At 35.6% G+C, this 27,761-nt stretch overlaps 1 protein-coding gene across 1 annotated transcript in view; it reads left to right on the top strand.

The window, feature by feature from the left end:
* The window catches only part of LOC149559133 (potassium transporter 10-like), a 202,969-nt gene that overhangs the window by 109,759 nt on the left and 65,449 nt on the right, over positions 1–27,761 (top strand). The window contains exon 2 of the mRNA XM_089833065.1: positions 4,631–4,856. Coding sequence (XP_089689191.1) covers positions 4,631–4,856 — 226 coding nt within the window. The remainder of the gene's footprint in view (positions 1–4,630; positions 4,857–27,761) is intronic.

The following is a 27,761-nucleotide window of genomic DNA, read 5'->3' as shown; positions in this document are numbered from 1 at the left end:
TATAAATATGCCATGTGAATTTGCACATTTAAATTAGAAACAACAAATGGCTGGCAATACATTCTGAATTTACTCATTAACTTACTATGCTTCATACAATATGCTACAACAATTCATCAATGTTGAAAATAGAGAATTACACCAAATCGATTTTGAACGTGTTCATAGAAGCCTTTTAAAAATTAGAATGTAGGCCTTTTGTAGCTCTAAAACAATATTGTAGGTCCCTTTGATAATAATGTACAATCTCCAAAATGACTACCCAGCCAAAGGAACAGTTGTTGGTACCTGTAGAACCCCAAATTCTAGCGTTCCAGAACAAGTCGGCAGTGACAAATGCCCAAGGTAGTTCTCTATATTCCAAGCACATTTTGATATGATAGTCTCTATGAAATTCTTCACAATTTCAATTACAATCACCGGCAGCTAGCTTCTCCTTATCCAAAACAAAATACAATGGAAGAATAAAAAAAGTGTATATCTCAGCACAATTGCAAGTGCAATCCTCAGAATGAAAACTCATAATTGAATCTACAATACTTCAGTTGTACATCCCAAACCCTTATACTTCGATAGGGCACAAAATTTCAAAACTTCAAAAGTGTCACAAAGACAACAAAAGAAAAATAATGTTCAATCGGATGTCTTTCTCATCAAATGGGCTCATATTTATAACCATCAAATAGCACAAGTTTTCCAAACAAACTCCACAATATTAAAATATAATAAAGTGCCATTATAATATTAATTACTTTTGGCTCCCAAAAATGATATTTTCCACCATAACATAATATTTTGACACACAAGGACGTTGTTTCTTGTGCCAATGATTTAAAACTTTTTGACCCAGTTCCAACGAGCTATGATACTAAGGTGACCAACATACAAAACCAACAAAAATAGAAACCTCAGCATATTTAGATGAATAATAATAATAATTCATCAGTCTTGTGAAAACAACTAACAAAGCATCAGAATCAAAATCTGACAACACTGGAGTGATCCTGATGAAGAAAGACCATGAATGAACCTAACAGGGCAGCTTACTATAAATAGATGCTCCATCCACGATTCTTGGAGCCCAAACTGGAAGCCAAAATAAAAACTAAGAGCATCACTCAACTTGTCTAACTCAACTGAGCTCATTAGAACCAATAGTTTGACTTACTATAAATAGTAAGCCTCTCAAATGGAGCCAAAATACACCATAGGTTGTTGGAAAGCATATAACCACACAATTGAGACCCTCACATCCCACTATCAGATCAAGAGGGACGCAATGGTGAACTAACCAAGCCAACTATAGGAACTTGCTAAAAATGTGGACATTATAGTCCTCCCTTACTAAGATTTTTTGTCCCTAGGCAATCTTGAAACAAATGAACATTATAATCCACCTGGATCCCAAGGTTAGAACTGTGTACTATGCTTGTAGTGTACAAGAAACTCTTGTAGCATCAACACCCAAATAACTGATATTAATGACAGAATTATTTAGAAACTAACTATAGGCGTTGAAGGTGATAACAACCCATTGGAGCTCAATCTAACTAATATACCAACATTTTCCACAACTGAATCCCCATCAAACTGACACTCACACCCAATTGCACTGTGGAGCTGATAACAAACATATGTACCTAAATCACTATCATCAACTCTGACCACTAGTAAAGAATCATAGGAGGGGTGTCAGGGTTTCAACATAAGAAAATGTTGCTCATAATACAATTAGTAGTCATAGAGGACAAAGCATTAATCTTGGATGGTGTTGAAGACTACCACATAAAAGCCTCATGTGTAAGGATAGATTTGAGCACATCCTCTGAAGATTGGTGTCATGTATTTGAAATCCCATTGCTGAAGTTTGATACATGAAGCCAAAACCCTCAAAATCTTCCAATCAGACCATTTTTTTGCAAGAAAGGCTTTATTTTTCCATACCTCTTATAAAAGATCTTTTTCATGCTCTACTATCAAAGGGGCATTGACACAATGGAATGAATTAAGTGTGTCAAGAGGCACAGGACATAGAGTTTGTTAACATGAATGCTGGTGATACTACATTGGGGGAGTATCCTAAGCATTGGAAAGTATTGACATATTGCATTCATGATTGTGTTTGTCATTGATGTCAACATAGCAGTAAGTCTGTAAAGACTAGCATAGTAGCAAACAAAGATCTTATTTGTATGGTCAAGATTTTGATTTTTGGTGATGTGTGGCTAAGGATATGTTCCACATTGTGTCTTGATGATGAGGTTCAGTGTGCATACAGTAAGTCGACGATGTGTGGAAGATATACCTAATTTACAGTATGCAGTGCAAAAACAGAGCAACTATTAAGCAGTTTCTGATGATTACATTATATCTTATAGCAGATATATAATATGGAGATGCATGGTCAGTCAATGATAGAAGACAGTGCGATGGTGACATCAGTGAGTGCGCAAGCCCTAGTATTGCACATGTAAAGTTTTGTATAGACTGTGAGCTGACAATGCTATTGTAATTATGAATTAATTAATTATCTTATTATAATTAATTGGGAAAGCTTCAAGGCTGACTCAAGGAATTATTTTGAAGATATGGTATGAAGGAAAGATATTTTTCTTGTTTGTAAAGTGTACAAGAAGTATTGAGCAAGTATTAAGTGCGAAAAAGAGCAGAGCGTTTTGGTAAATGTGAGTAAGCAATCCAAGGGATTATTGGATGTGAGTAGTCATCTGGATACAAGATCAAAAGGAGTAGAGGTCTGGTTGACAGGACAAAGAAAGAGGAAGAAAGTACGATTCATTTTTATTATTCTACAAGGAATAATATAGACATCATTTGGACAGTGGGTTCATTGGTCTTGCCCTTGAAATTGTTTGGACAGTGGGTCCATCTGCCTTCCACAACTCCTAATAGGGACTGATATGTACTGAATGTATTTATAGACTCCTAACAAGGTTCATCCTCTAACAAGAAACTTTTATATTAGTACATCATCATGTGGGTACCATCCCCACCGGGGTTTTCTCTTTGATCAAGGGTTCCCCTAGTTAACATATCTGGTGTTATTGTGCATGAGTATCTTGTTATGGTTTATGATTATATTGCTCATATGATTAAGATTTATTAAGGTTGATAATTGTAAAATTAGTTGGAAAACTGATTCAACACCCCCCAACCACCGCCCTCCCTCCCTCTCAGTTATATGGGTAGACTATATATTCTAATAGAGATATGGTTGTACTGCAAAGCCAAGTCCCTCATTACATCCTTTCCACCTAGTTCACATGGACCCCAATCTCTCTTCTCTCATATCCCTGTCCAAGGTGGAGGCTGATGAACCACAAACCTCCATGATCCTTGTACCCATTTTCATTTCAACAAACCCTGGCTGCACGTGTTATTTGCAAAGAAGAAATTAGGGGTTTTCGTAACATATCAGCATAAAAAAGCTTGCCTTGGTTAGGAGAATATTGAACACTAAGGGAGTCCAACAACTCCTACCCTGGCCACCATGAAAATAAACTTCATAAGTCATCCGCCATCAATGTCAAAGGGAGGCTTAGCAGTGGGAAGATTCTGTAGCTGCTGGTTCATGCTTCAGAGGAAAAACATCATTTTATTTATTGTTGATGCTTAGTGATTTTTAGATAGGTGTATTTAAGATCTTTTAATCTGTAATTTTAATAAATTATGTACTAATTTGAAATATCATTGTACCGATAGTGCCAAAGTTTTAGGAAAACATTTTTTCACTGATTTTTAGATAGATTTATTTGTCATACCTATATGTACAATATTAATAAATTATTTACAAATCTTAGATATCTAACTCGATCAACAGATTTTGTTCTACACATTATGTTTACATCGTACCTAATGAGAATTTTGGATATCCTCGGATAAATGCAAGACTTTTCATAAGAAATTGAGATGCTAGATAATAGTTCATCCTGGAAAACACTTTGATTTTCCTCATTTGGAGTGACCCAGATGTTGCAAATTCATATAAAACAGTTTGGGATGAATCTACACTGTTCTGCATAATAAAATTTGAACTAATATAAATTTTCCTCATTTGGAGTGACCCAGATGTTGCAAATTCATATAAGACAGTTTGGGATGAATCTACACTGTTCTGCATAATAAAATTTGAACTAATATAAGAAAATGGATATCTTTTAAGGGCATGTACTAGTGGTTTGTCTATTTCATGGTGGGCGTGGAAACCTGTAAAACGATAATTGAAATATTTACATGTTCCATATTTCTCTGGGGCTTCTGTTCTAATCTATATTGTTAAAATCTTGATTTTTCTTTGATACAATAGGCTATGGCTCAAAAAGAAAGCATTATTTCTTTGTATTTATTACCATTTTATAATATAACATTTAGAAGTTTGTATTGCTTCAAAGAAAATAGAGAGAGATTTATGATGGTATTGTATAAGATCAAAATGTTTTGGGACTATTTCTAGTGGGTGGCATTTATCACTTGAACACAAAACTTTGAAATTTTCATGAAATTATTGTTACATAATAACAGAATAAGAACTCAGATTGATGATAACCTCAGTTCTTAGCTTTTGGAGGAAATTTGATTTATTTTCTTCAATGTTCCTTTGTTTATTCTTCAGGACCTAAAAGCCACAACTGTTCTAAGACTTGCATTTCAGAGCCTTGGAGTTGTATATGGTGATTTGGGGACATCTCCTTTATATGTTTTTCCTAGTACATTTCCACAAGGCATTGATGACATTGAAGATGTGTTAGGATCACTGTCACTTATCATATATACATTGACAATGATACCTCTAATCAAATATGTTTTCTTTGTTATGAGAGCCAATGACAATGGCGAAGGTAAATTTCATTCAGCTATTACAATCTTTATTTAGACTTGAAAAGATTGTATTGAAATTTTCTATTCTTGATAAGTGGATATATAGTCTGGTCAATTTCAAAGCTGTCTTGTATGATCGAATAAATTTGCACTGACAATACTGCTTTCGTTCTCTACATCAACAAGGTTAGATGAAATGTCTATGTGAATGTGAAATAACTATGATTTTCTCTTATACAGTTCTTATGATTTTAGTAACCTTTAATAGAATCTGCAACATATGAGAAGAGCATATTATGTTAGAAGTTTTTGGATTATTCTCTTTTCAAGAACTAACTATGGATGGGTTGGTTATTTGGCCAAAATTCAAAGAATAATAGAGAGCATGCTACCCTTTTTAACATTTTATTGAGAACGCCTTGTTACTGTGCATAGTTCTAATGATAAGCAGGTCATGTGAGCCAATTGTTTGCAACTTATCCTGCACTGCCAGATTGCAGAAATAAAATACTAACAGTAGTAACAATAAACCAATAGCAGCACTTCTTATCTAGCTAGTATTTTTACAGTTGTTTTATACGAGGAGCCTCCAAACTCAACATGCTATCCTTGATATAGACTTGCTTGTTAAAATGAGAGACAGAATAATTAAATCAGCGAGAAGAAATTGTCGGTGAGGGAATAGAATATGTCCCTAGAGCTGTAATGAGTGGTAAAGTAGATCATCTAGTGTTATTGTCCTTAAGTATCCTAGTTCTAACACAAAGGGCTATAAGTTCATACTCTTTTGAGCACTTTGTCATTTTTAACCACCTTTTTAATTTTTCCCTCTCCCTAAACTCCTTGGTTGTTAACCATAGTTATGAGACTCAAACTTGGCTCAGATTTTAAAAAATTGACTTTTGACCTTGACTTTGACTCGATGTCAAAACTTGATGAATTGGAAAACCCATGAAAGATAAACAATGTTTATTTTTAAGGATTGAAAACTTTTATCATGCAACTTTCAATAGTTAAAAGTTAAAGACACAATCAACTAATCAATAGAAGCTACTTTGATCACATAAGCATTAATCATGCAAGTATAAAAGTGTATTTAGTTGAAGGAAACAACATTTTAATATATATGTATACGTATATGTATGTGTGTGTGTGTGTGTGTGTGTGTGTATATATATATATATATATATATATATATATATATATATATATATATATATATATATATATAGAGAGAGAGAGAGAGAGAGAGAGAGAGAGAGAGAGAGAGAGAGAATTGTATATAGAACTCATGGATTATGAAATGTGTGACATCAAAACAAATACCAAGACTAAAATTATTGATCTATGGCTCAAAGAGGCTATTATCACTCATCCCAACATCCATAGTTGTACAACACTTCTATGTGGGCATTTGAGACAAGTTTATGATTCCTTCTTTGCCATAACTATTACGTTTTCCTCTAGATCTACCAAATCAACCCATGAAAAGAATTTTTTGTTTAAGATACAATCCTAAACCTTGGTGAACTATTTGATTACAGAACAAATTTCCCTAATGTCATGAAAGATAAGTTTGTGGTCAAGAATTGTATGTGATAAATGTGGAGGTTGTAATGATTATAAACAAGATCTTAGACCTTTGCATTGACAACTTGTTCCTTTTGGACTGAATCCCCTCAAACATAATCCAATTGTACTTTTATCCTAAAGCAATGCACAACAGGATGGAGACATGGCTTGCAATCCTATTAACATTTGGCATTGGAGCACCAATATTTTACAACATGCACCTAAAATGAGAAAAAAATCACTCTCATTGTCTAACATTGAGTTTCAATCTGCAACACCATTTAAGTTGTCTTGTTTATATCTTGTGAAAAGAATGTACAAGTTGCTAGATCTCAATCTTAGAGATTATTTTTGCCCAAAGTCAAGGTTTAGGTACCATTGGTTCTATAACTATACAACCCACTCAAAACCTTCTCATTAGCCTTGAAATCCATATGAAATTGGAATTATTGATTGAGGAAATAGGTAGTTACAAGTAAAGTTTTGCTACGTTACTAGATTCATGATTGCAGACCTTGAATCAGATCCGGGTTTGAGTCTGATCTAGATTCATGAATCAACCCACATTGGATTCAGATAATGTTTGTATTTGGCGTTTCTCGGTCTGTGAATCCCACGTGAACCCACATAGACCCAATGGGATCTCGCACAAATCTGCATCAATCTTGAGGGACCCATGGGCCGAACTTGAAAAAGGTGGGGCCAAACTTAATGAAAATTTATTTATTTATTTGCCTCAAACCCTAAAATGACCCTTATATGGAATTTACAAACACATTTCATCTCTCATTTTTCTCTCTCCATCTTGCAAGTTTGAAGTAAGGTGATTGTATTCAAAGGAGATAAATTATGGAGAGGAAACTACCTTCCAAAAAATAGATTTGAGTGTTTACGATATGAATTTCAGCCATATTCTTTAGTTTTTTGATAGAATGTTTCATGTTTTAAAAAAGTTGAATTTTTTTTTCAAGTTTTTGTAGAAATTTTGAAGTATGAATTCATTTCATTTTTGTTATAGATTGCAACAATAAGTAGTCAAAGTTCAATGGGTTGGGAGCAGTCTCAACAATTTAAAATTGTTATAGGGTCTTGTTGTGAGGTTTTCACATCATTGCCCCAAAAAGAATTTGGGGACCCCTTTTTTATAGTTGCCTTAGCAAATTTTTCAGAATTGTTCAAAGGTTTACGATTTGAAAATTTTACACCTTGGACGCCTTTGGGCTAGGAGGGATTTGATTTCGTTTATTTTTCACCCAGTGCTAAACATGATTTTTCAAAACCTGTAATTTTATCCTTAGGCCAAACAAAATTAAAAAACAACATTTTTCAATGGTTAAAATGAATACTTGACAGGATAAATTGTAAATTTTTTTTGGGACTTTGATGATATTTTGAAAATTTGAAATAATTGTATAAACTTGAACATTTTCAAAATGAATTTGTTAGATTTAGTCATTTCGAAAAATCTTGAATTTTTGGTGAAAAAGAAAATTTTCGATAGCCAAATTGAAATTGCAATTTAAGTTTCAATTGCTAGAAAAAGGATTTATTTTGTTAAAAAGGAAAGAAAAAAATTATAATTGCATTGCAAAATTGAAAGTGGACTAAATTGCAAAATTGCGTCAATTTGGTTGAAATATTGCCTAGAAGATTTTAAAAATGTTAAAGGAAATTGGTAAGTTGCAATTGAAAATTCATTTTAGCTTGCTAACTTCGATTTTAATGATATTTTAATTGTTAAAATGTTATTAAATGAAAACTTTGACATCTCCTAGACTTATCTTGTTTCTATTTTGTAATTTTTGATCAAAACTAGCAATTAAATGAGCCAATTTCACCATGAGCTAAATAAATTTAATGCTGCATTTAAATTTGGGCCATTAATTAAGTGGCTTATTTAATTTTGTTTTCCCTCCAAGCAGGTCAGCCTACTTGGGGAGGCAAAAAAAAATTTGTTATAAGAGGGGTTTCGCCCCCTCTTATTTCCTCATTTATTTTTCCTCCTTTGCCTTGGATGTGCGATTTTCCTCTAGAGGCAAATTTCTCGCTTGGACAAATTTTTGCCCTAAGGCAATTTTGGAGCAGATTTGATTTATTTTTTCAGCTTGGGTGATTTTTGTTGGGTCTGATTTCTCCATCTTTGGCAGCGATTTCTCCTTCCAGAATTGGGTGATTTTATTTAGTGAAGAGGCTATATGATTCAAGGTTTAATTTTTTGGCAAGTGTGGGCAATCTCAAGGAGGTCAAAATTCTAATTTTTGCTAGGGCATCATTATTTGCAAGGAGGATTGAAATTTCTAAGATCTAATCCGAACTTGAAGAGGGCCTTGTTATTGGTAAAGACAGATTTAAGGTAAAATTCTATTCATTTTTAGAGGTGAAAATTAGTTTAAAGGTGGATTCTATTCCTTATTCTTGCTTGGTTCATTTCCCTTATTTTTTTCTTGCACTCATCATCCACCACTTCATCATTCCATTGATAGGCTGAAATTGGGAGATATAAATGTAGATTTCACGATAGGACACTTGGAGATGCAGAAATAAGCTAGACCACCCTAGGTTTGAAGTTGAGAGATATAAGTGTCGTCCATCCTAAGGCAATGGAGAGGTAGAAATAAGTGGTAATCCCACCCCTAGGAAAGAAGGTTGGAGATTGCTAAGTGTAGAGATAGGACTTGGAGAGGCAAAAATATGCTAGACCCCATCGATAGAAAGAAAGTTGGAGATTGATAAGTGTAGTCCATATCATTTAAAATGAAGGGGTAGAAATAATTGTTTAGGATGGTAGATGTTAGTGCAAGCAAGAACCCAAAGGGAATGAATACCAAAAAAGACAAGGAAGACATGATGCCTAAAACCACCTTCTTCTCGAAAGTGAGGCAAATAAGTGATACCAATATTGATACAATGAATATGATATTGTTGAAGGACAAATTGAACAAAGGACAATCCCCATGGCAAAGAAGATCTACAAGAGTGGAATTGTACATGCAACAGCTTTTCCTCCTTTCTTGCCTTGTCCAGAATTGGTAATGGAGTGTGCATCCTGATTTGATATTGTTACTAAGTCCATCATTTTTGATGAAGGGAAGGGAGTGATGGCTAACATCAATGGACAAGTGGGCGAAGAAACATTTAATATTCCCTAGTATAAAAGCATGATAGTGGTAATGATGGATTAGGCAGCCAAGTTATTTCAGGATAACCAAGAGGCTTGCTTCATTCATCTAAAGTAGAATTGGTTACACGAAGGCAAGAAGGGAGTCACTAGATCGTTAAAGCTCACCAAGTTAGATTTCACATCAGAGTACGACGATCTTATTGTGCTTCTCAACCGAATCATGGGCGTGGCTCAAGGTATGCAATTCAAGAACTAGATGTATTATTTTATTGATGAAATTGAAAATGGAAAGAGAAAATTTGATTGGGCTAGAATTATAAGCAAAAATTTAGAGTTGCAACTTAGGATAGTGCAAAATCAAAAAGCAATTCCATATGGGATATTATCTTTTCTATTTGATTGTGAGACTATATGAAAATCCTAGACTTAAGGCATTAGGAGTGATTGGCAATGGGTTGGGGCAATGTTTGATGCATGAGTGCTATCCACAGCTTCATTTGCACAACACCAAAGATTATAAGATGTTTCATGACGCCTTTTCCATGAAGACGGTAAGGATATTACAAGGGACACCTGCTAGAAGGCTCTCAACGGAAGTGAAAGTAAAAGTTAAGAAGTATAGGAGTTGGTTTATTCAATTTTCATAATTCACATATATTAGAGTGGTAGGAAGTATAGTTTGTCCCAAGAGACTTCCAAGGTACCCACCTGACAAGATAGTTTTGATGGAGTTGGGTAGGAAACTTGAGCATTATGACAAAATGATGAAACTTAAAGGTGAGATAGGGATTAACTTCTCATTTGGAATAGGCAATGATACTTGCCCTAATCTTGTCACCTTTGCAGCTACAGAGAAAGAATTAGAATGGTATCATCTAGTATGGTATAGAGCAAGACAAAGATTCAATCTTAATGGTCTTATCAAGGCATCTTATGAAAACACATTCAAACATATTCCTACTATAGAAGATTTTTGGGCGAATGCACAAGATGAATTTCATGTGAGGAAGCTAGCTTTCTTAAGGTTGTTAGTGGGCATGATGAGGGCAATCAGATGGAGAGGCCTTGATATTCTTGATCAATTGGAAGATGATGAAAATGTGTTGAGAGAAGATTATGATACAATGGATGGAATAGAGTTGAGTCCATTGGATTGGGACGATCATCAGGATCCTTCCTTAGAGGTAGTTACAAGGACAGTTGATCTACATGTTGAGTCATGATACAATGAGAAGTTAAGGCAATTACAAAGTCAGAAGGTACACCTTACTTATGAGAAGATGAAATTGGAGGAAGGTCCAGTGGAGTCAGTCGGACAGAAAGGTGAAGGCAGTAGCTAGCGACAAAGAACAATTAAGAGCAAGAAAAGAGGTTTGGAGATTGAGAAAAACAAAGAACATCAGGAACCTCCAGCAAAGAGATGGAATGCATCACCGTCAAGGGAGAGCATAATTGAGGCTAGAGGCCAAGAGGATAATACAAGTGGACAAGGTGGGGAACGTTGTCGTCAAGAAGAAATATTTGGGCACCCTTGCCTCCCTCAATGCCTTTATTAGATATGCGAAAGAATATGAGAAGACACTACAAACAACGAGCAATATGATGAATTCAACTAAGCACAAAATGAAGTACACACTTTTCTCTCCCATGAAGGAAGTCGACAACAGGTTAGCCAAGTTCATTGCTTTGGCAAAGAAGATGAAAGAAAAGGGTAGAATTATATTAGAAGATCATTTGATGTAAGCTCAAGTGGTAATTTCTCCTTTCTTTTGGGTAGGATAGGTGCCTGATTCTGATTGGCTACCATTTTGGTGCCTTCTCATTGGTTGTCACTTTTCCCTTTTTTTTCATTGGTCCACCGATGAGGTGGCATCTTCTCATTGACCAATGAGGTGGTAACTCTAACTAAGGTTTCTAGGATCTAATCTAGATCATTGATTTTGCCTCTTAATCTCTACCATTGGCTGTAATTTTGGCCTCCATATAAGGCCATTTGCTCTCATTTGTAAAGGGTTGAAAAAAATTGTTGCTTAAGATAGTACCAAAATTGCTTTTCTTTATCATTGTTGTGACTTGCATGGCGATTAAAAACACTTGGTGTTATTGCATGGTTTTTGCTTCCAATACTTAGAGTTAGATTTCATTGAAGTCGTTAAAGTATATTTTATTTCAAGAAAGTTGTTAAGAGTAAGAGTAGATTAGATTTCATTGAAGTCATTAAAGTATATTTTATTTCAAGAAAGTTGTTAAGAGTAAGAGTAGATGGATAGTTGCATGGTGATATTAGTGGATGTTTGATAGGGATCTATAAACTAGGCCACTAGCATCCTAGTGGCTTGTTAGGAAGCCTTGCATGGTAATCTAGTCTTTTTCCCTTGAATCATTGTATCTACGGAGGTAGAGCCACTGGTAAGCTTTCATCAGATTTGATCCCTATCCATTTGCTAATCTTTCCATTCATAAAAGTAGGAGTAGAGCAACAAGTAGCTTAGTAGTTGGAGTTTTGAAGAAGAAAGTTAGGAAGGCATAAGTCATTTGAACACACACTCTCCATCATCACCATCAACATTATTTGTTGCTCATATACTTACCAAACCCAGACACCATCATCATCACAACAAAAGTCCAAGTTATCTTTGAATGAACAACGTAAGGTTGCCTATGTGATTAACTAGCAAATCACATTAATACAATTGAGTTACTATCCACAGGTGTAAGGAACATTGGAGTTTTTCTCATGTCCTCATGAGTATTTTCTTTTCAAGAGAGGGATTGAGTGTTTGATATTTCGTATCAAGTATTCAATCGCTAAATGTTATGTAGTGGTACAAAACTGACATCAACAGGTCTCCTTTATCAAGATACACTACAATAATTTCTCAATATGTTTGAGGAGGGTTTATTTGGAAAATGTAATTTTCCAACGCACAATATAGTAGCTCCTATTCCCAAGTCAAGCTTCATTTTTTTGGTCCTAGGGGTACAAGAATTAATGTGTAAGGGGTTAGATAAAAAGGGATTTTCAGCTAGGAAAATAACAACATCCGTTAAAGAATAAGAAAATCCTGATTTGGGTATCTAATTGGAGGTGTTCTTATGGATTTGGGTCCTGATTGATATTATTGTAATGCGTTTCTATATCTTGGAGATTGTTGATCAAATAAGTCAACTTGTGGTTGGTGATTTTGTATATATGTAGGTTAGTAGTTCTTATTTTTGTAGTAGTGGGGATAGAAGGAAGAATAACCAAGAGATTTCATATTGAAGATTGGGAATAAGGCTTATTTCCTTAGTAATGAGGCTTGTCTATTGAAATTCTATAAATTTGCACTTACAAGCCAACTTGATGTAAATCCATGTGCCTATGATATTGAAAATCATTTGTCTTTATTTGTTGGTGTTGTTTATTGTTTTGTTTTGTCATTTCCAGTGTATTGTCTCTAGTTACAAGGTTGCACATCTCCTTTAGGGATTTTTCCTCCCTTGATTGCATCAAATGGTTTTACAACACAATTGCAATTCCTGGATTGCACATCCAAATTCCTAAGTTTGCGAAGAGGAAAATTTGTTGCTTGTGGGGTGATCAAACTGAGGATTTCACCTACAACAACAAGGGGCTTGCAAAAGGTGTTTCACAATAGGAATTTTTGTCAATGGTGCATGACATTAGAGTCCCTAAAGATCTAGGTTATGGGGTGGTTGAAGGTAGATCTCACTTACAGTTGTAGAGGGTTGCACAAAGGGAGTCACGTGAAGAGTTGGTGGATTAATTGAAGGGCAAGTTAGTGATTTTGAAGGACTCAACAGACAAATTGTTTGAAGTAGATTATGGGTGTTCGTGGATTGCTTGATTGTGTTAGGAAAATCAACACTTGTGATTGGATCACAGAAGCTAAGATAGTTGAGGAGATTCCTAAAGTGTTCAACGATGTTGCTAAGAAGAATGAACCCTAGAAGGATAGGGAAAATGATGGAGGAATTCAGGAATTAGTAAGATTAGGACTGAGATTTGAAATGGTTTAATTGGGGTTAGGAGGAACCCTTAGACTGAAAATGAGTTGGAAGAAGCTGCTTAAGATCTTGTAACAACCAAAGTTGAGATCCTAATAGATGAAGAAAGAATATTGAAAGCTTTGGCACAAATGGGTAAGAGTAATAGATTGGGTGTGTCCTTTTTTGGTTCATTAATCCTAAGGAATTGACAAATTGGATTAAGAACTAGAAGATTACTTTGAGCTTGAAGATTTTAGGGATCCATAGAGGATTAGGTTATCACAGACTAACTTAAAAGAGTTGGCATTTGATGAAGATCATGAGTACATTGGTAATGGAATGGTGTTATCATCGTTGGAAACAATATTTTGCAACAAGTGTATGTCATTATAGAAAGGAAACATGGAAGGATACAGATCAATTCAACCTATGTGTTCTTGATTAACTAAGTTATTAATATACTAAGTCATGTTAGAATAGGTGAAGTGAGTGTTATGGTGTGCATTATGGTGTGCGGTCATACATACATTTTCTTGACATGTTTGCTATGTTACTTCTATGATCGCACATGCTAACCATAAGTCTGGTGGAAGTTATAGTTAGTTTGTTAAATACATGAAACTAGTTCATGGTGCACAAAAAGAACAAATAATTTGATCGTTATGCTTTATAGGAATCAAATTAAGTTGTGTGGTTGGAGATATTAGATCTTGATGATGTTACTGAGTTGTTACAACCACATGTTAATTGGTGATTAGTAAATGAAGTTATTGGATTCTAATATCTGAGAGGGACTAGTGAAGAAATATGGAGAACAACCATTTAGGTTGTTGATCATTAAAGGCATAGTAGTTTGTGTATTTGACCAATAAGTGTAGGATATATGATGACATGTGCATGCTGATGTGGAAAGTTATGTAAGACTTGTATTGGTTGGTCTGATCTAAGTTTCATGATAAAGTGCATGTACGTATGTAATGTTTCAAAAATGATCTTGGCCTAAGGATAACCTATGTCCGAAGGACTGTAATGCCACAAAGGTGATCTTTGTTGGAAGAAAATCTCAACTTGAAGGCAACCTTGGTCAAAGGTTGTCTTGGATCCGAAGGCAATCTTATTTTGAAGGGGATCTCGGTCCAAAGGCGAATGCTATCTCACTCCAAAGGCGACCTTGATCCAAATGGGATCTTTGTCTGAGAGGCAGTCTTGGCTGATGGGTATCTCGGTCCAAAGGGATTCTTAGTCTGAAAGCAATCTAGGTCTAAAAGGGATCTTGATCTGAAGGCAAAGGCAATTTCAGTCTGAAGACAACCTTGATGCAAAGGGGATCTTCGCTTGTAGCCAACCTAGGCCGAAGGGTATCTTGGACCGAAGGTGATCTCGGTCCAAAGGCAATATAAGAAAATAGGCCAATCCGCTAGTGATTCCTTGGTGCCTTCAGTTTATTTTTATTTGCATAACTCACACCTTCATCACCTCAATCTGGCATTTAGCCGGGTGATCTCCTTGTTGCTCTTATTACAGTTATTAGTCATAAAATCTTATTTTGAAATGAATAGAAATAAAGTTTTTATGAAGAATTGCAAAGGCTATTTGTGAAGGTTGGCAATCATGAATGAAATCTATCTCTATAATAGATTCGACTGAATTGAAAATATTACTTTAGACAAAAGAAATCATAATCAGCTAAGGTATTTGTCTTATTACAGTCTACGTGGATGCAAGACAAACTTTAAAAAAAGTTTCGAATGATCTGAGAGATAATAGAGATGGCATGTTGTAACATTATATCGCAACATAGAAAAGGATTCATAGCCGTCTCATATTAAGCAAGGCAAATAAAAGAGAAAAAAAGAAATTACTGGACGCCTCTTACTTGACACACTATTTTGCAATTGAAACGTTATCACTTGACTCAAACGCCTTCTTCTTAGAGCCCACGATGACTGCTCTTGATAGGAATGCAAATGAATAAGCTTTTCGGATGTTGTAGACACTATAACAGAGCAGGGAAATACGAATTTTGAAGTGGTAGGTGGAAGACGGATATCAGTCTAGGATGCCAATACATGACAAGGTTTAGAAATATATTTCGGAGTTGACCTTATGGCTTTCTACCGTTACAAGATTCATACTTGATTTCTTTATTCAGTCGGTTTTGAAAAGAAGAATAAAGAAAAGAGCGAAAAATAAAATGATAAAGAAAGATGAAGAGTTTATTTATTAATATTATTTTATATTATCTTATCATCTTGGTTAAGTTTATAAATACAAACGTTTATAAATATTAATTAAAATATTATGATAAAAGATATATTAAAATCCTAAGAGATATGTTTATATATTTCAACCATTATTTAATTACATTATTTATTTAAATAATTCATGTTGTTCCACAGATGTATTCTGGCTAGGTCTTTTACCCGTCTACCCAGAGATGGTGATGCCCTACCTAATTCTTTTCTGACAATTCTTTCACCCCTTTGACATGCTTCCTGCAAGGAAATTCTTCGTAATTAATTTATATACATATTATTTAATCATAAATAATTATAATAGTTAACCTTTCATCTTAATTCCATGAATTTACGATTAACGATCACATAACATGTTATCTTCACTTGAAAACATAACGACCAACTATCTTACCACTTCGCTAGATTATATAAATTAAACTGCCAACTGACTTCATGTGAACCTCAACGGCTATATTTCAAGCTAGGTCAAAAATTGGGATGTAACAAAAAGGGAACTTGGTCCGAAGGTAAAGGCTATCACTTTCCAAAGGCAATCTTGGTTGAAGGGTATAGGAAATGACCATAGGTGTAGGTACAAGAAATGTTTGAAGGTTTAGGTATAGGAAATGATGATTGAGATGCCCAAAACAAATATGCAATATTAATTGGAATTCCAATGTAAACAAGATATTAACCAATAGAGATATTCACCAAGGAAAAGGAATGTATGCAAATTGTCATCAAACATAGAATTTAGATTAGCAAACAAAGATGACACTCCTAATGCGCTAGATCCAAAGAAAAGTAATACAAAGAATCAAAATAGGGTGAGAATTGAATCCCATTGAAACCGTAATAGCCAAGTAGCAAAGATCTTCCATTTCCAAAATGGCAAACAATACTGAACTCCAACAGGAATTTGCAATACAATAAAATAATCCAAAATCACATACTAACAACTTCCTACATGCCACACATAAATACCCAGTTGAAGAAAACTCTCGAGGGTTTACAAAAGAATGCTGACATGGCAAACATCTACGGATAATCAATAAAAATTGGGCCCTTTATTAATTAAGTCAATTAATTAAATAAGTCCTTGTGATATTATTTTATTTTTAGGACCATTTAATTGATTAACCTAATTTAAATATTTTATTAAAAATTAGAAACATTACAAACCCTTGCCAGCCAAAGATTACTTGCCCTCATGCAATCTATCATCAAATAGTTTTTCCACTATAGCTCTAGGATCCCAAACCAAGCACAGACATAGATAGTTGTATCTATTGAGGTCTTCATGTCACATCATGATCACATACTTGGATGTAGGCGAGAAAAGTAAACAACCAATAAGATTTTTTTGCACCACTCTGATATAAACATGGCCATGCCTAGAGTCATTGGTATCCCATTGAGATGCCTCAATGATAAGATCCAGATCCTTCATACCATCATGCTCATAAATTTCTTCATGGATTTCGCAGCTCAAGTACAACTTGTAGTTTCCATGAGGATGCGCATCACATGAAGAGGTGGCAATCATGTATGCCTCAAGCCTAGCCAAAGGGTAAACTCCATATTTAACCAACTATAAAGATAGCTCTTGCAAACAATCCTCGATCAAGTTTGCATTACCATGAAGATGAACAACTTACGGTAGAGTCTACTTATTCGAGGGGACACTGGTAGAACTCTTATTTCCATCAGGTTGATTGTCAGGCATTGGTTCAATGATATTTGTGCAAGTGTCTTCTTCTAGAATCCTTTCGTTCATCTTGGACTTGGGTATCAAATAGATTATATCCTTGTAGTAGATGATGTCATCGACTATCTTGTATGAGTCATCCTGAATTTCATCATCCATCAATTTGTATGAAAAGTGTTCTTGGAGTATTCAACCAACACATGTGCCTTCTAATCAGTTGGAAACTAAGATAGAGACCATATGGCATCACTAGGTGCCATAGTTTGATCCAATTCCAAATTCTGAATTATCTCAACATGCTGAAAAAATCACTAGCTCTTATACCATTGTAATGTTCTGAAGATGATCTTGGCCCAAGTGAGATCTCTGTTCGAAGGACTCTAATACCCCAAAGGTGGTCTTTGCCTAAATGTGATCTTTATCTAAATGAAATTTCAGCCTGTAGGAAACTTGAGCCAAGACTATCTCGAATTCAAAGGAAATCTCAATTAGAAGATGACTGCTATTTGAGCCCAAAGGAAACCTCGATCCAAAAGGGATCTCCATCCAAAGGCAATCTCAATTGAAGGGTATCTTGGTCCGAAGCGGATCTCCATCCAAAGGGGATCTCGGTTTGAAGGCAAAAACTATCTCGGTCCAAAATCAACATCAATCTGAAGGAGATCTTTGTCCAAAAGAAATCTTGGCATAAGGGTATCTTGGTCAGAGGGGTCTCAATTCAAAGGCAATCTTAGTTTGAAGGCAAAGGCTATCTTGATCTGAAAGTAGCCTCAACCTGAAGGTGATATTTGTTCAAAGGCAATCTTGGCCAAAGGGTATGGGAAATGTTTGTAGGTGTAGGTACAATAAATGAAAATTAAGATGCCCAAAAAAGATGTGTACCATTAATTGGAATCCCAATATAAACAAGATATTCACCAACGGAGATATTCGCCGAGGAAAAGGAATGTATGCAAATCTTCACCAAACATGGAATTTATATTAGCAAACAAAGATGACGCTCTAGATATACCAGATTCAAAACAAAGTAATATAGAGAATCGAAATAGGGTGAGGGTTGAATCCCACTAAAGCCGTAATAGCCAAATAGGGAAGATCTTCCACTTCCAAAATAGGTAACAATATTGAACTCCAATAGGAATGTGTAGTACAATAAGATAATCCAAAATCATGTACTAACAACTCCCTATGTATTGCATATAAATTCACCTTTGTAGAAAACTTTTGCTGGTTTACAAAAGAATACTGACACACCAAACACTTCAGGATAACTAATAAAAATTTGGCCCCTCTATTAATTAAACTAACTAATTAAATATGCCCTTGTGATATTATTTAACTTTTAAGACCATTTAACTAATTAACCTTATTAAAATAATTTATTAAAAATTTAGGACATTACAACCTAGGGAAGTGTGACATGTTTTGAATTTTATTGTAATATCAATTGTAATAACCCTGACTTGGCTATAACTTGAATAACACCAATTTTGTCAATTTTCCCACTAATAAGATATTTGGCATTTTGTCAAACACTTGGTAAGCAATGCTAATAAGAGTTTAACTAGTAGTATTAAGTCTGAAAACTCAAGAATCGTCAGATCTTCTAAAGAATTACTGTGCAAAATAAGATGTATTGCCAATTTTCCTAATTTACTCCATGTTAAACTTCACATATACATCTCAGCTAAATTCTAAGCTAGGAAATGATTCACACATATACTGAGAAATTCCTTGCTAAACAATTTATCGCTTTCATTATTGAAGTCATTTGAGATAGCATAAAACAAAATGAACCTTGTTTTTGTAAAACGAATTTCCCTTTGGCATCCCCCAAAATGACAAATCAAATGATAATACCACCCAACAGATAGATTGCAGCCTCCAAGATGATGTGCGCTTGCAGCAAACAGATAATATAAGCCTCCAGAAAAGATCAAAACTCACAGGAGATGTGGCGTGAGCTTCTAGCTAGGCTCTTGGCTCCCAAAAATGCAAAGACGTTGGTCTTAACTCCCAACGTAGGTCTCCAATCTCATGTTGCAGACCCTCCAGCTTAAACACAGACTACTAGAAGGTAATCTCAGCTTCCCAAGAATGAGTGCATGCCAAAATAGATGAATCGCAAGCCCAAAATTGGTGAACAAAGGGCCTTGAAATTAGTCTACAGGTTTGCAGTTTAATTGCACACTTCTCATGACCTAAATTGCCACCCAAATTCCATCTCTGCCAATGAGAATTTCCAAATGCTAAACAGTTGAAGAAGATTGAATCACAATGGCGCCTATTTTTCCAACACCAAATCAGAATATATTGATGTCAGTCCTTAATGATGATGATTCCATATTTGCAATTATGATTTACTATCAATATCTCCCAACTACAGTGTAACAAAAAATGGAGATAACAAACTATTTCCAGAACTCAACAATCAACATAACTTCCAGCTTGCACTTGTAATCATTACCAGTTTCCCTAGATATATTAGCAACATAAGGGAACAATTTCTCAGAATTAATTCACAATACCTCATCTGTGAACTACTAGGGACTTCTCAAATTGAAACATTTTTACTTCAGCAAGGGCAAAGAAGTCTTCAAACTCGGAAACTCTTCACAGGAAACAAAAGAAAATATTCATATAGTCGGATACATTTTCCTTCACAATGGGCTCATATTTATAATCCTAAATGATACTTAGTTTCCCAAACACAAATTTATTTAAGAAGCTTCACTAACACAACATCATTTTATAACATTAAATATAATAAAGTGTCATTATAATAATGTAACTTTGATAACTAATTAAAAAATATGAACCCAGCCAATTAAAATCTCCATTTGATGCAAGAGATGACCAACTGCTAGTGCCACTAATGCCAACTCATAAGGATCACTATGATGAACTGACTCAATCATTTGTAGAGATGCGCCCCCAATGGGGACATTATAATCCTCCCTCCCCAAGATTGTATGTCCTCAAGCAATCTGGGAATGCACTGAAACCTCCACTAGGATCCTATATAAAGCACACGACATCCCAATCATGACTAACCACCTCCTGTAACATCATCACCAATACAATTGACTGAATGTGCCAAAGTGAATCAAACTTGGTTGTAGATGCCGCAAGAGTGAACATCTCATAGGGAAGCAAATAGGTAAGATGACAAAGCTTACTTCCCCAAACTACACAAAATGAATTGTCCAACCCACTATTTGACACATGCGCAACTGAACTGTGCACCTGAAAAGGATCATGCACATGAGAGTCAAAAGAAAAACCATATATACACGATATCATGTACAATCCCAAAACATTGCACAAACCCTATCATAAATCCCAATGCACTAGAAGAATTCCAAACACTCACCTCCTATAGTTAGCCCTACTGGCTCTCAACAAATGCACTCATCTTAATGGTGTCAACAACACCCTCTTGATTACACATAGATATAGGAGCATCGCCAACTGCTACTATAGGAGACTAAAATGTGTCTGAAGATGGTGTAAATTGTTTCAAACTCCACTCAGGTACGACTTATCCACTCCAGTAACAAATTCATGTATGACTCATCCAATTGCTCCAACTCATCACCTATGGTAGAACTCAACTACTTTGTACTTCACACCCATATGACCAATTAGTGGGCCCCATCAGAAGTTGCATGTGGTCAACACATGTACTACCAACGTATCTTCACATCACCATACAATTAGCACAAATAGGGTTAACATACTTGTGGTCAACACAAGTATGGTCAGTTAACACACATTTAGTCAATTAACAAACACAATTAACACATGTACAATTAACTAGTTCTCTTCCATATGGTATTGCTTCTAATGGAGTTTGGAATCGAGAATTGCCAATAGTAAATAAACCTACAAAATAATTATCAACAAAGTGCACAAGCATAGATCTAGAACTACTTATTTATTCTAAAAAATGGGTTATAAGTACTCTTCAAATGAAGATGTTATAGATTGGAATGATGACAAAGTAGTTTGAGGGCTTCCCATGGACACTGTAATTACCAAGTAAGGAGGATGTTTCATCTCCGACAAGCTGAACTCCAATAGTAATTCACACATACAAAGAAAATACCAAATTCACATACCTACAACAATGACTAGCCAGACCATGTATATGACTTTGGGAAACTCTCCCTAAGGATTACAAATGTGTTGACTTGCCACAGCATTACAAACAATAAAATAAAAGGGTTAGAGAGATAATAATATTAATTTTTGGTTTCATATACATAATTATTAAATTATGTCAAGGACATTACAATCCTCCCAGAGATTACTTTCCCTCAAGTAATCACAAGTTCAATCTTGGGAATCCAGCTAAGTGTGGATCATAAATCTCTCTTGTGATCATCTTCTTCAATTTTGAGATGAGTACCAAATAGATTTTATCATTGTAGTAAATGACATCATTAACCACCTTTTATGTGTCATCTATATGTGAGCATCAATCAATTGGCATGCAAGAGTGTTCTTGGAGTACTCAACAAACAAATAAGACATTCAATCATTCAAAATAGGTATCTTGAGTAAACCATTGGCTACTACCTTCTTACTCACATCTTTAGCATTGAAGTTTTATGCGTGGGTCATATCTTGTCCAAAAATTGCCTCTATCTTCTTCATTGAAATTTCCCTCAATCCTCTATTTGACATTCCCCTTAGCACCACCTTCTTACCCTCTAACTCAAATGAGAACTCCATCCTATTGAAACTATGTGTGTACTTGTCAAGGGTCTCCATGCATTAAATGACCAATATGATATCTATGTCATGCAAATCTATCACAAAGAAATCATCTGTCACGACTCACTATATAGTTTTTCATGGTAAGGCTTGATTGTGTAATCACCTGAATGTAGAGTAGTAAATTTCCTCCTGTCACCTTGAACTCAAATCCCCCATGCTCCACCATGTACAACACCCTCTTGGCAAGGAATAGTGAATTCATGAAATTGAGTGTGGCTCTATTATCAATCATTACTGTGACTTGCTCCCCCTAAAGTGTGCCACAAACCTAAAATTTATTACATTTGGAAGTTGTGGAAAGTGAAGGAATGGACCCCCTCTTTCACGCAAGAGTGACAATCTTCTCTACGTGATTAGTGTCTTCCCCTTGAATTTTGAGTACTTTATTGTCTTCCTCATCGTCAGGTAACACCTCAATATAGGAAATCTACCCCTTGCCAAGACAACAATGACCTAGTACCCAAGGTTCCTTGCAAGAGAAACAAAGCTTTCTCCTTCAGAGCTCCTAATGAGTGGCCTCATCCATCGAAGGCTTATTTTGAGTTGGCTCGTTGTCTTTGTCCTCTCGTGAGAGTGGTGATGGAGAATACATGTAATTCTTAGAAGAAAAAGATTTGGCCATGTCATGTGCTTTCATAATTGCTTTGGTGAGCATGTCGGGATTGAACCCTTTCACCCAACCTCTTAGAGGTTCCATTAGCCTATCCCTGAATAACACAATCAATTGCCTCCCTCAGATAGCATTACGAACATTGCAAGCTTTCATAATTTTGTATCAACTAATTTGGGTTACTCTAATAGCGCCAACTCCTTAAAATTAAGTTGTGGATCCTTTATGTCAGAGTGGTCGATGAGGCTTTCTATGAATTCAGCATATGATGAAACTTGATCATGGAAAAGTGTGACCTTTCCATAATGCCACCATTCATGAGAGATTCCTTCCAAGTGAAGTGCGAAAAATTTGATCTTCTCATTCTTAGACATCAAGTTAAGCTAGAAGTATGTATCTGCCTTTTGTACCATGCCCATGTGGTTGTTGATCGAGATCCATCAAAGGATGACAGGTTTACTTTGCCTACATTTAGTTTGAGGTCATCATTATAGTAGCCATGATTGTTGTCACTTGAGTATCTCATTTGCAGATCAACATAATCCTTGAACGATATGTCTCCTTCAAGATCCACATTCCTCTAGTCTTGCCTTAGTTGCTCTTGCATTTCATGGAAAGTGAGCTCTCGCTCTCTTTGAGGTGCTTCAATTCCTGGTGGAAATGTCAGCATCAATGGTCAAGTGTATAAATGTTGAGGGTTTGTTCTTCCTGTGATGGAATTATTGTTGTGCACATTTTGTTCTCTTCCTTTCTTCCCTTCTGCCAATTTCCGCAATGTCTCCTCCATGAGACATTTTCATTCATCCCCTCTAATCATGGTGTCATTGAGTTGCTCTTGGCCTTTGGTTATCTCCCTCAACAACACCATGAATTTAGGCACAAGATCTTGTGGTTCCCTCATTTTGTCAACACAATGATATCTCCTTTTGGTGACACCTACATCCATTACCCAACAAGCTAGTAGAATCCCTTTCTCTAGTACCACAATGATGTTCCCATGGCATGCCCAAGCATCAAAAACACTTTGATTGTACACTTCTGACAGAAAATCTGTGTATGCTCGTCCAATTGCACCAACTCAAAGCCTATGACACAAGTCAACTCCTCCATACTTCACACCATACAACCAATTGGTGGACCCCATGATAAGTTGTGTATGGGTAACAGAAGTATGGTCAGCCTATCTTCACATCAATATATAGTTAATAATGGATGGTTAACATGTGCATGGGTAACACACATATGTAGGGTTAGCACACACACAGTCGGTTAAAAAATGTACAATTAACATTCGTGCAATTAACAATTTCTCTTCCATACAGTATTGCTTCTAATTAAGTTTGGAATTTCGAATGCCAATATTAAATAGATCCACGAAATAATTATCAACTCAGTGCACAAGTGGGGATCTAGAACTATTTATTTAATTTACAAACCGGATTACGTGTGCTCTTCAAATGAAGATATTACAGATTGGAATAATGGTAGAGTAGGATGAGGGCTTCCCACCAATACTGCAATTACCAAGTAGGGAGGATCTTTCACCTCTGAAATGGAAGTCAAGTTGAACTCCAATGAGAATTTACATATAAAAGAAAATACCAAATTTGGATACTTGCAACAATGACTAACCTGACATTCTATATGGCTCTGGGAAACTTCTTGAGGGATTACAAATGTGACGACATAGCCAAAACACTGCCGGAAAAAAAAAAGAAAAAAAAAGGTCCGAAGGATAATAATATTAATTTTTGGGGCCATTCACATTATTATTAAATTAAATTATTTAATAATATTGGGGACATCACATTAGTATACTCATCTCATCTTGAATGTTAAATCTAAGGCCGCTTGTATATCTAGCTACTTTATCTCTAATTATTTCTTAGTGTCTAGAGCTGATTGTCATAGTGTTAAATTCCTCAGTGTACTCCTATACAATCATGTCCTTCTGCTTCAAATTCTTCACTTTTTGAACAACTCCAACTCATAGTCTTTTGCAATTAATTTAGTCTTCAGCCTTGTAACCATCTGCCTCCATCAAGTGATTTTCAATTCACCATTTTCATCTTCGTCCTTTTGCAACTCTTTTCACCACAAAGAACATGTCCTTTCAACTTAGTTTATGCTAAACTAACCCTTTGCATATCTCTAATATCCTCAAGCTCAAAGTAGTCCTCCAACTCTCCTATCGTATCTTCAGGATACAATGAGCCAAAAAAGTTAGAGACCTCCATCCTTTTACTTATGAGCTACTACTCTTAGCAATCTCACTTCTTTCTCGTATGTCGGTCCTTTAGTCCCTTCAATCTCTAGTTCTTATACACCCTCTTCATAATCATCCTCTGGTTTTGGATTCCTTTGCAAACCAAGTAATATGTTTCAGATTTCATTCCTTAACTCATTTCTGAAGTCTTCCATCATTTTCTTTATCCATCTAGGATTCATCCTTCTCAGTGACATCTCTCCCTTCCTTTTTGTCCAACTGCCTTAGCTTGGAAATTTGACAAAAAGGTTTCAATTGCCTCCCTCTCGGTGATCTATTGAGCACATTTACAACCTACCTTAAGTCGACGATCTGTTCACCCAAGGGATGCCTCAAGGACCACAACCCGTTCAAGGTTCACAACAAGTAGCATTTCCTTTCCAATCCATCTTGCACAACTCCTCTGCAATTGTTGATCAGATCCTCACTTTTCCTCCCCACAACAAATATTTCCATGGCTATGTACCCTCAGGAACAAAAGTTTTCTATCACAAGAATGAAAACTCCATCTAATACCACTTGATGTGATCACGGCTTGAGGATCATCAATGAATCTTGTCCAAATTGTGTGGCATGAGTCACACAACAGAAACAAGAAGAGGTAGAGATAATGCAAGTTCCAATGTTGGAATTATCATAAATTCAATTACAATTGGCCAGCAACATGCAGGCTTATGTTCTAGACATAATGGCCTGATTATAGATCAAAATCCAAATTATCCTTCAATGCTAACCTTTAATAGGTTATCTTCCTAGGGACTGCTTTCCCAATGAACAACTACATCAATATATAGAGCCTTTGCAAGCATCGATCCAACCAAGAACGATCACATTCTCCAAGGTGAAGAAAATGTATTACCAGATATAGTTCATGACTCAGGTCGTGAAGAACTCCACCATAATGATTTGAAATGATGCGTTAACCCATAGGTAGATTGCCCATGGGCTTAGGAGCATTGCACAATAAGCCACATAGGATCGTAAAACAAGGGAATGGTTTGGAAGATAAGTAATGGGCACCCCTGGATATCCCAAAAAACTAAACCAATTTGCTGAAAGGAATTTTGTCAAACAGTTTGCATGCAACCTCTTATTTCTCTGTTTAATGTTTTAAACCCCTTATAACTCCGGAAATCAAACGTTTATTTGTTTGTTGTGTTTCGTGCATGGAATTGGTATCATACAACATAAACAAGAAAGAAACTACAATAATATGCAAAGTGGAAATGAATTGCTGCTAATAAAATGTTATTTTCAGAATTCATAAAACCAAATACATGGCAGATTTAACAACTCACTAATTACTTCAGCAGTATTGACATAATACTCCAGCCCATGCTTTCGAACTTGCTGCTACAATACTTTGTCCTTCAATCAGTCCACTACCTTAGTAATACCATTCTCTCAAAGCGGTATAAGCGTCGGACAAGTAGTGAAGAAGATATGAGCAAAATACCAAATCTGCCTGTAGCCGGAAATGCAACTAAACTGCCTAATAATGAAGCCAATAACAAAGAATTCCAAAGGTCAAACCCCAAGGGAATGATGTCTAGAATGTTACAAGAGAGGATAGACGTCCTCAAATGCCAAGAACGGAGCTGCAACTCACACACCAATTTCTTCTCATATTCAACCCGTCTAATGAAGCCACAAATGCTTCCTTTTATTCTATTTCCAAGGGTCCGCTCAACTCATATGGGCAATGTGGGATAAAAGATGTGTAACATATATTAAAATACCCCTTATGTCTCCCTTGGGTACACATCACCATAAAATAAATATTAAAGTAACACTTTAGTATTTTACAATTAAATTAGACGTTACTTTAATAAAACTTCAGGCATTAAAATGTATTAGCAATCGGACTTTAAATAATGCGAGTGATAGCTCATCGGAAAGCTCTCACCGAGGAGTATTGAATCCAATCACCAAAATTGACCTGCATTTTGTCCTGCCGACTTACTAAAAATAGTAAGTATGCCTGAAACTGAGTAAATCAACTTCGTTTTGGCCCAAATTGGAAATGACTAGGCCAAAACACTCCAGGATCCCATTAAACCCTTCGTTAGCCCTCGGGACCATGTAGAACAAGGCTCACGCACACACACTTGGTCAACTACTAAAATGGGGACATTACATCATGAGAGGCTTTTGTCCTTCCAATAATTAATACATACCCCAGAAGCTACTCCCTTGTAATTAATAATTAAATTAATTAAATACAAAGTCACCTTTAATTTTTAATTGAATGACTTTATAAGAAATTAATTTAATTTCTTCTTATTCTCCACTTAGAATTTGGAGAACGTGAAGGCCAAAAGATGGGATCATTACACCATGGGCTTAGGAGCATTGCACAATAAGCCACATAGGATCGTAAAACAAGGGAATGGTTTGGAAGATAAGTAAACACCATCAAGCATTGAAACATGAAGAACAAATAGGTCCAAGCAAGACTGCAAGAGATCTCCACCACGAAGAGGTCCAAGCAAGACTGCAAGAGATCTCCACCACGAAGAAACATATTGAGATGCAAACCTAGAAGTAGATTGAACATGATGTCAATAACATGCTAGAATGTTTGCACAAGCAAATGAGACAACTTGAAGGAACACCACAAAAACACAACTATCAAA

The sequence above is a fragment of the Cupressus sempervirens genome, chromosome 5 (assembly GCF_028749045.1).
Source record: "Cupressus sempervirens isolate cs-2001-9-10 chromosome 5, ASM2874904v1, whole genome shotgun sequence".
NCBI classification, from domain to species: Eukaryota; Viridiplantae; Streptophyta; class Pinopsida; order Cupressales; family Cupressaceae; genus Cupressus; species Cupressus sempervirens.
Note: the sequence above shows the minus strand (reverse complement) of the source record. Positions and strands in the feature narration are given on the sequence as shown.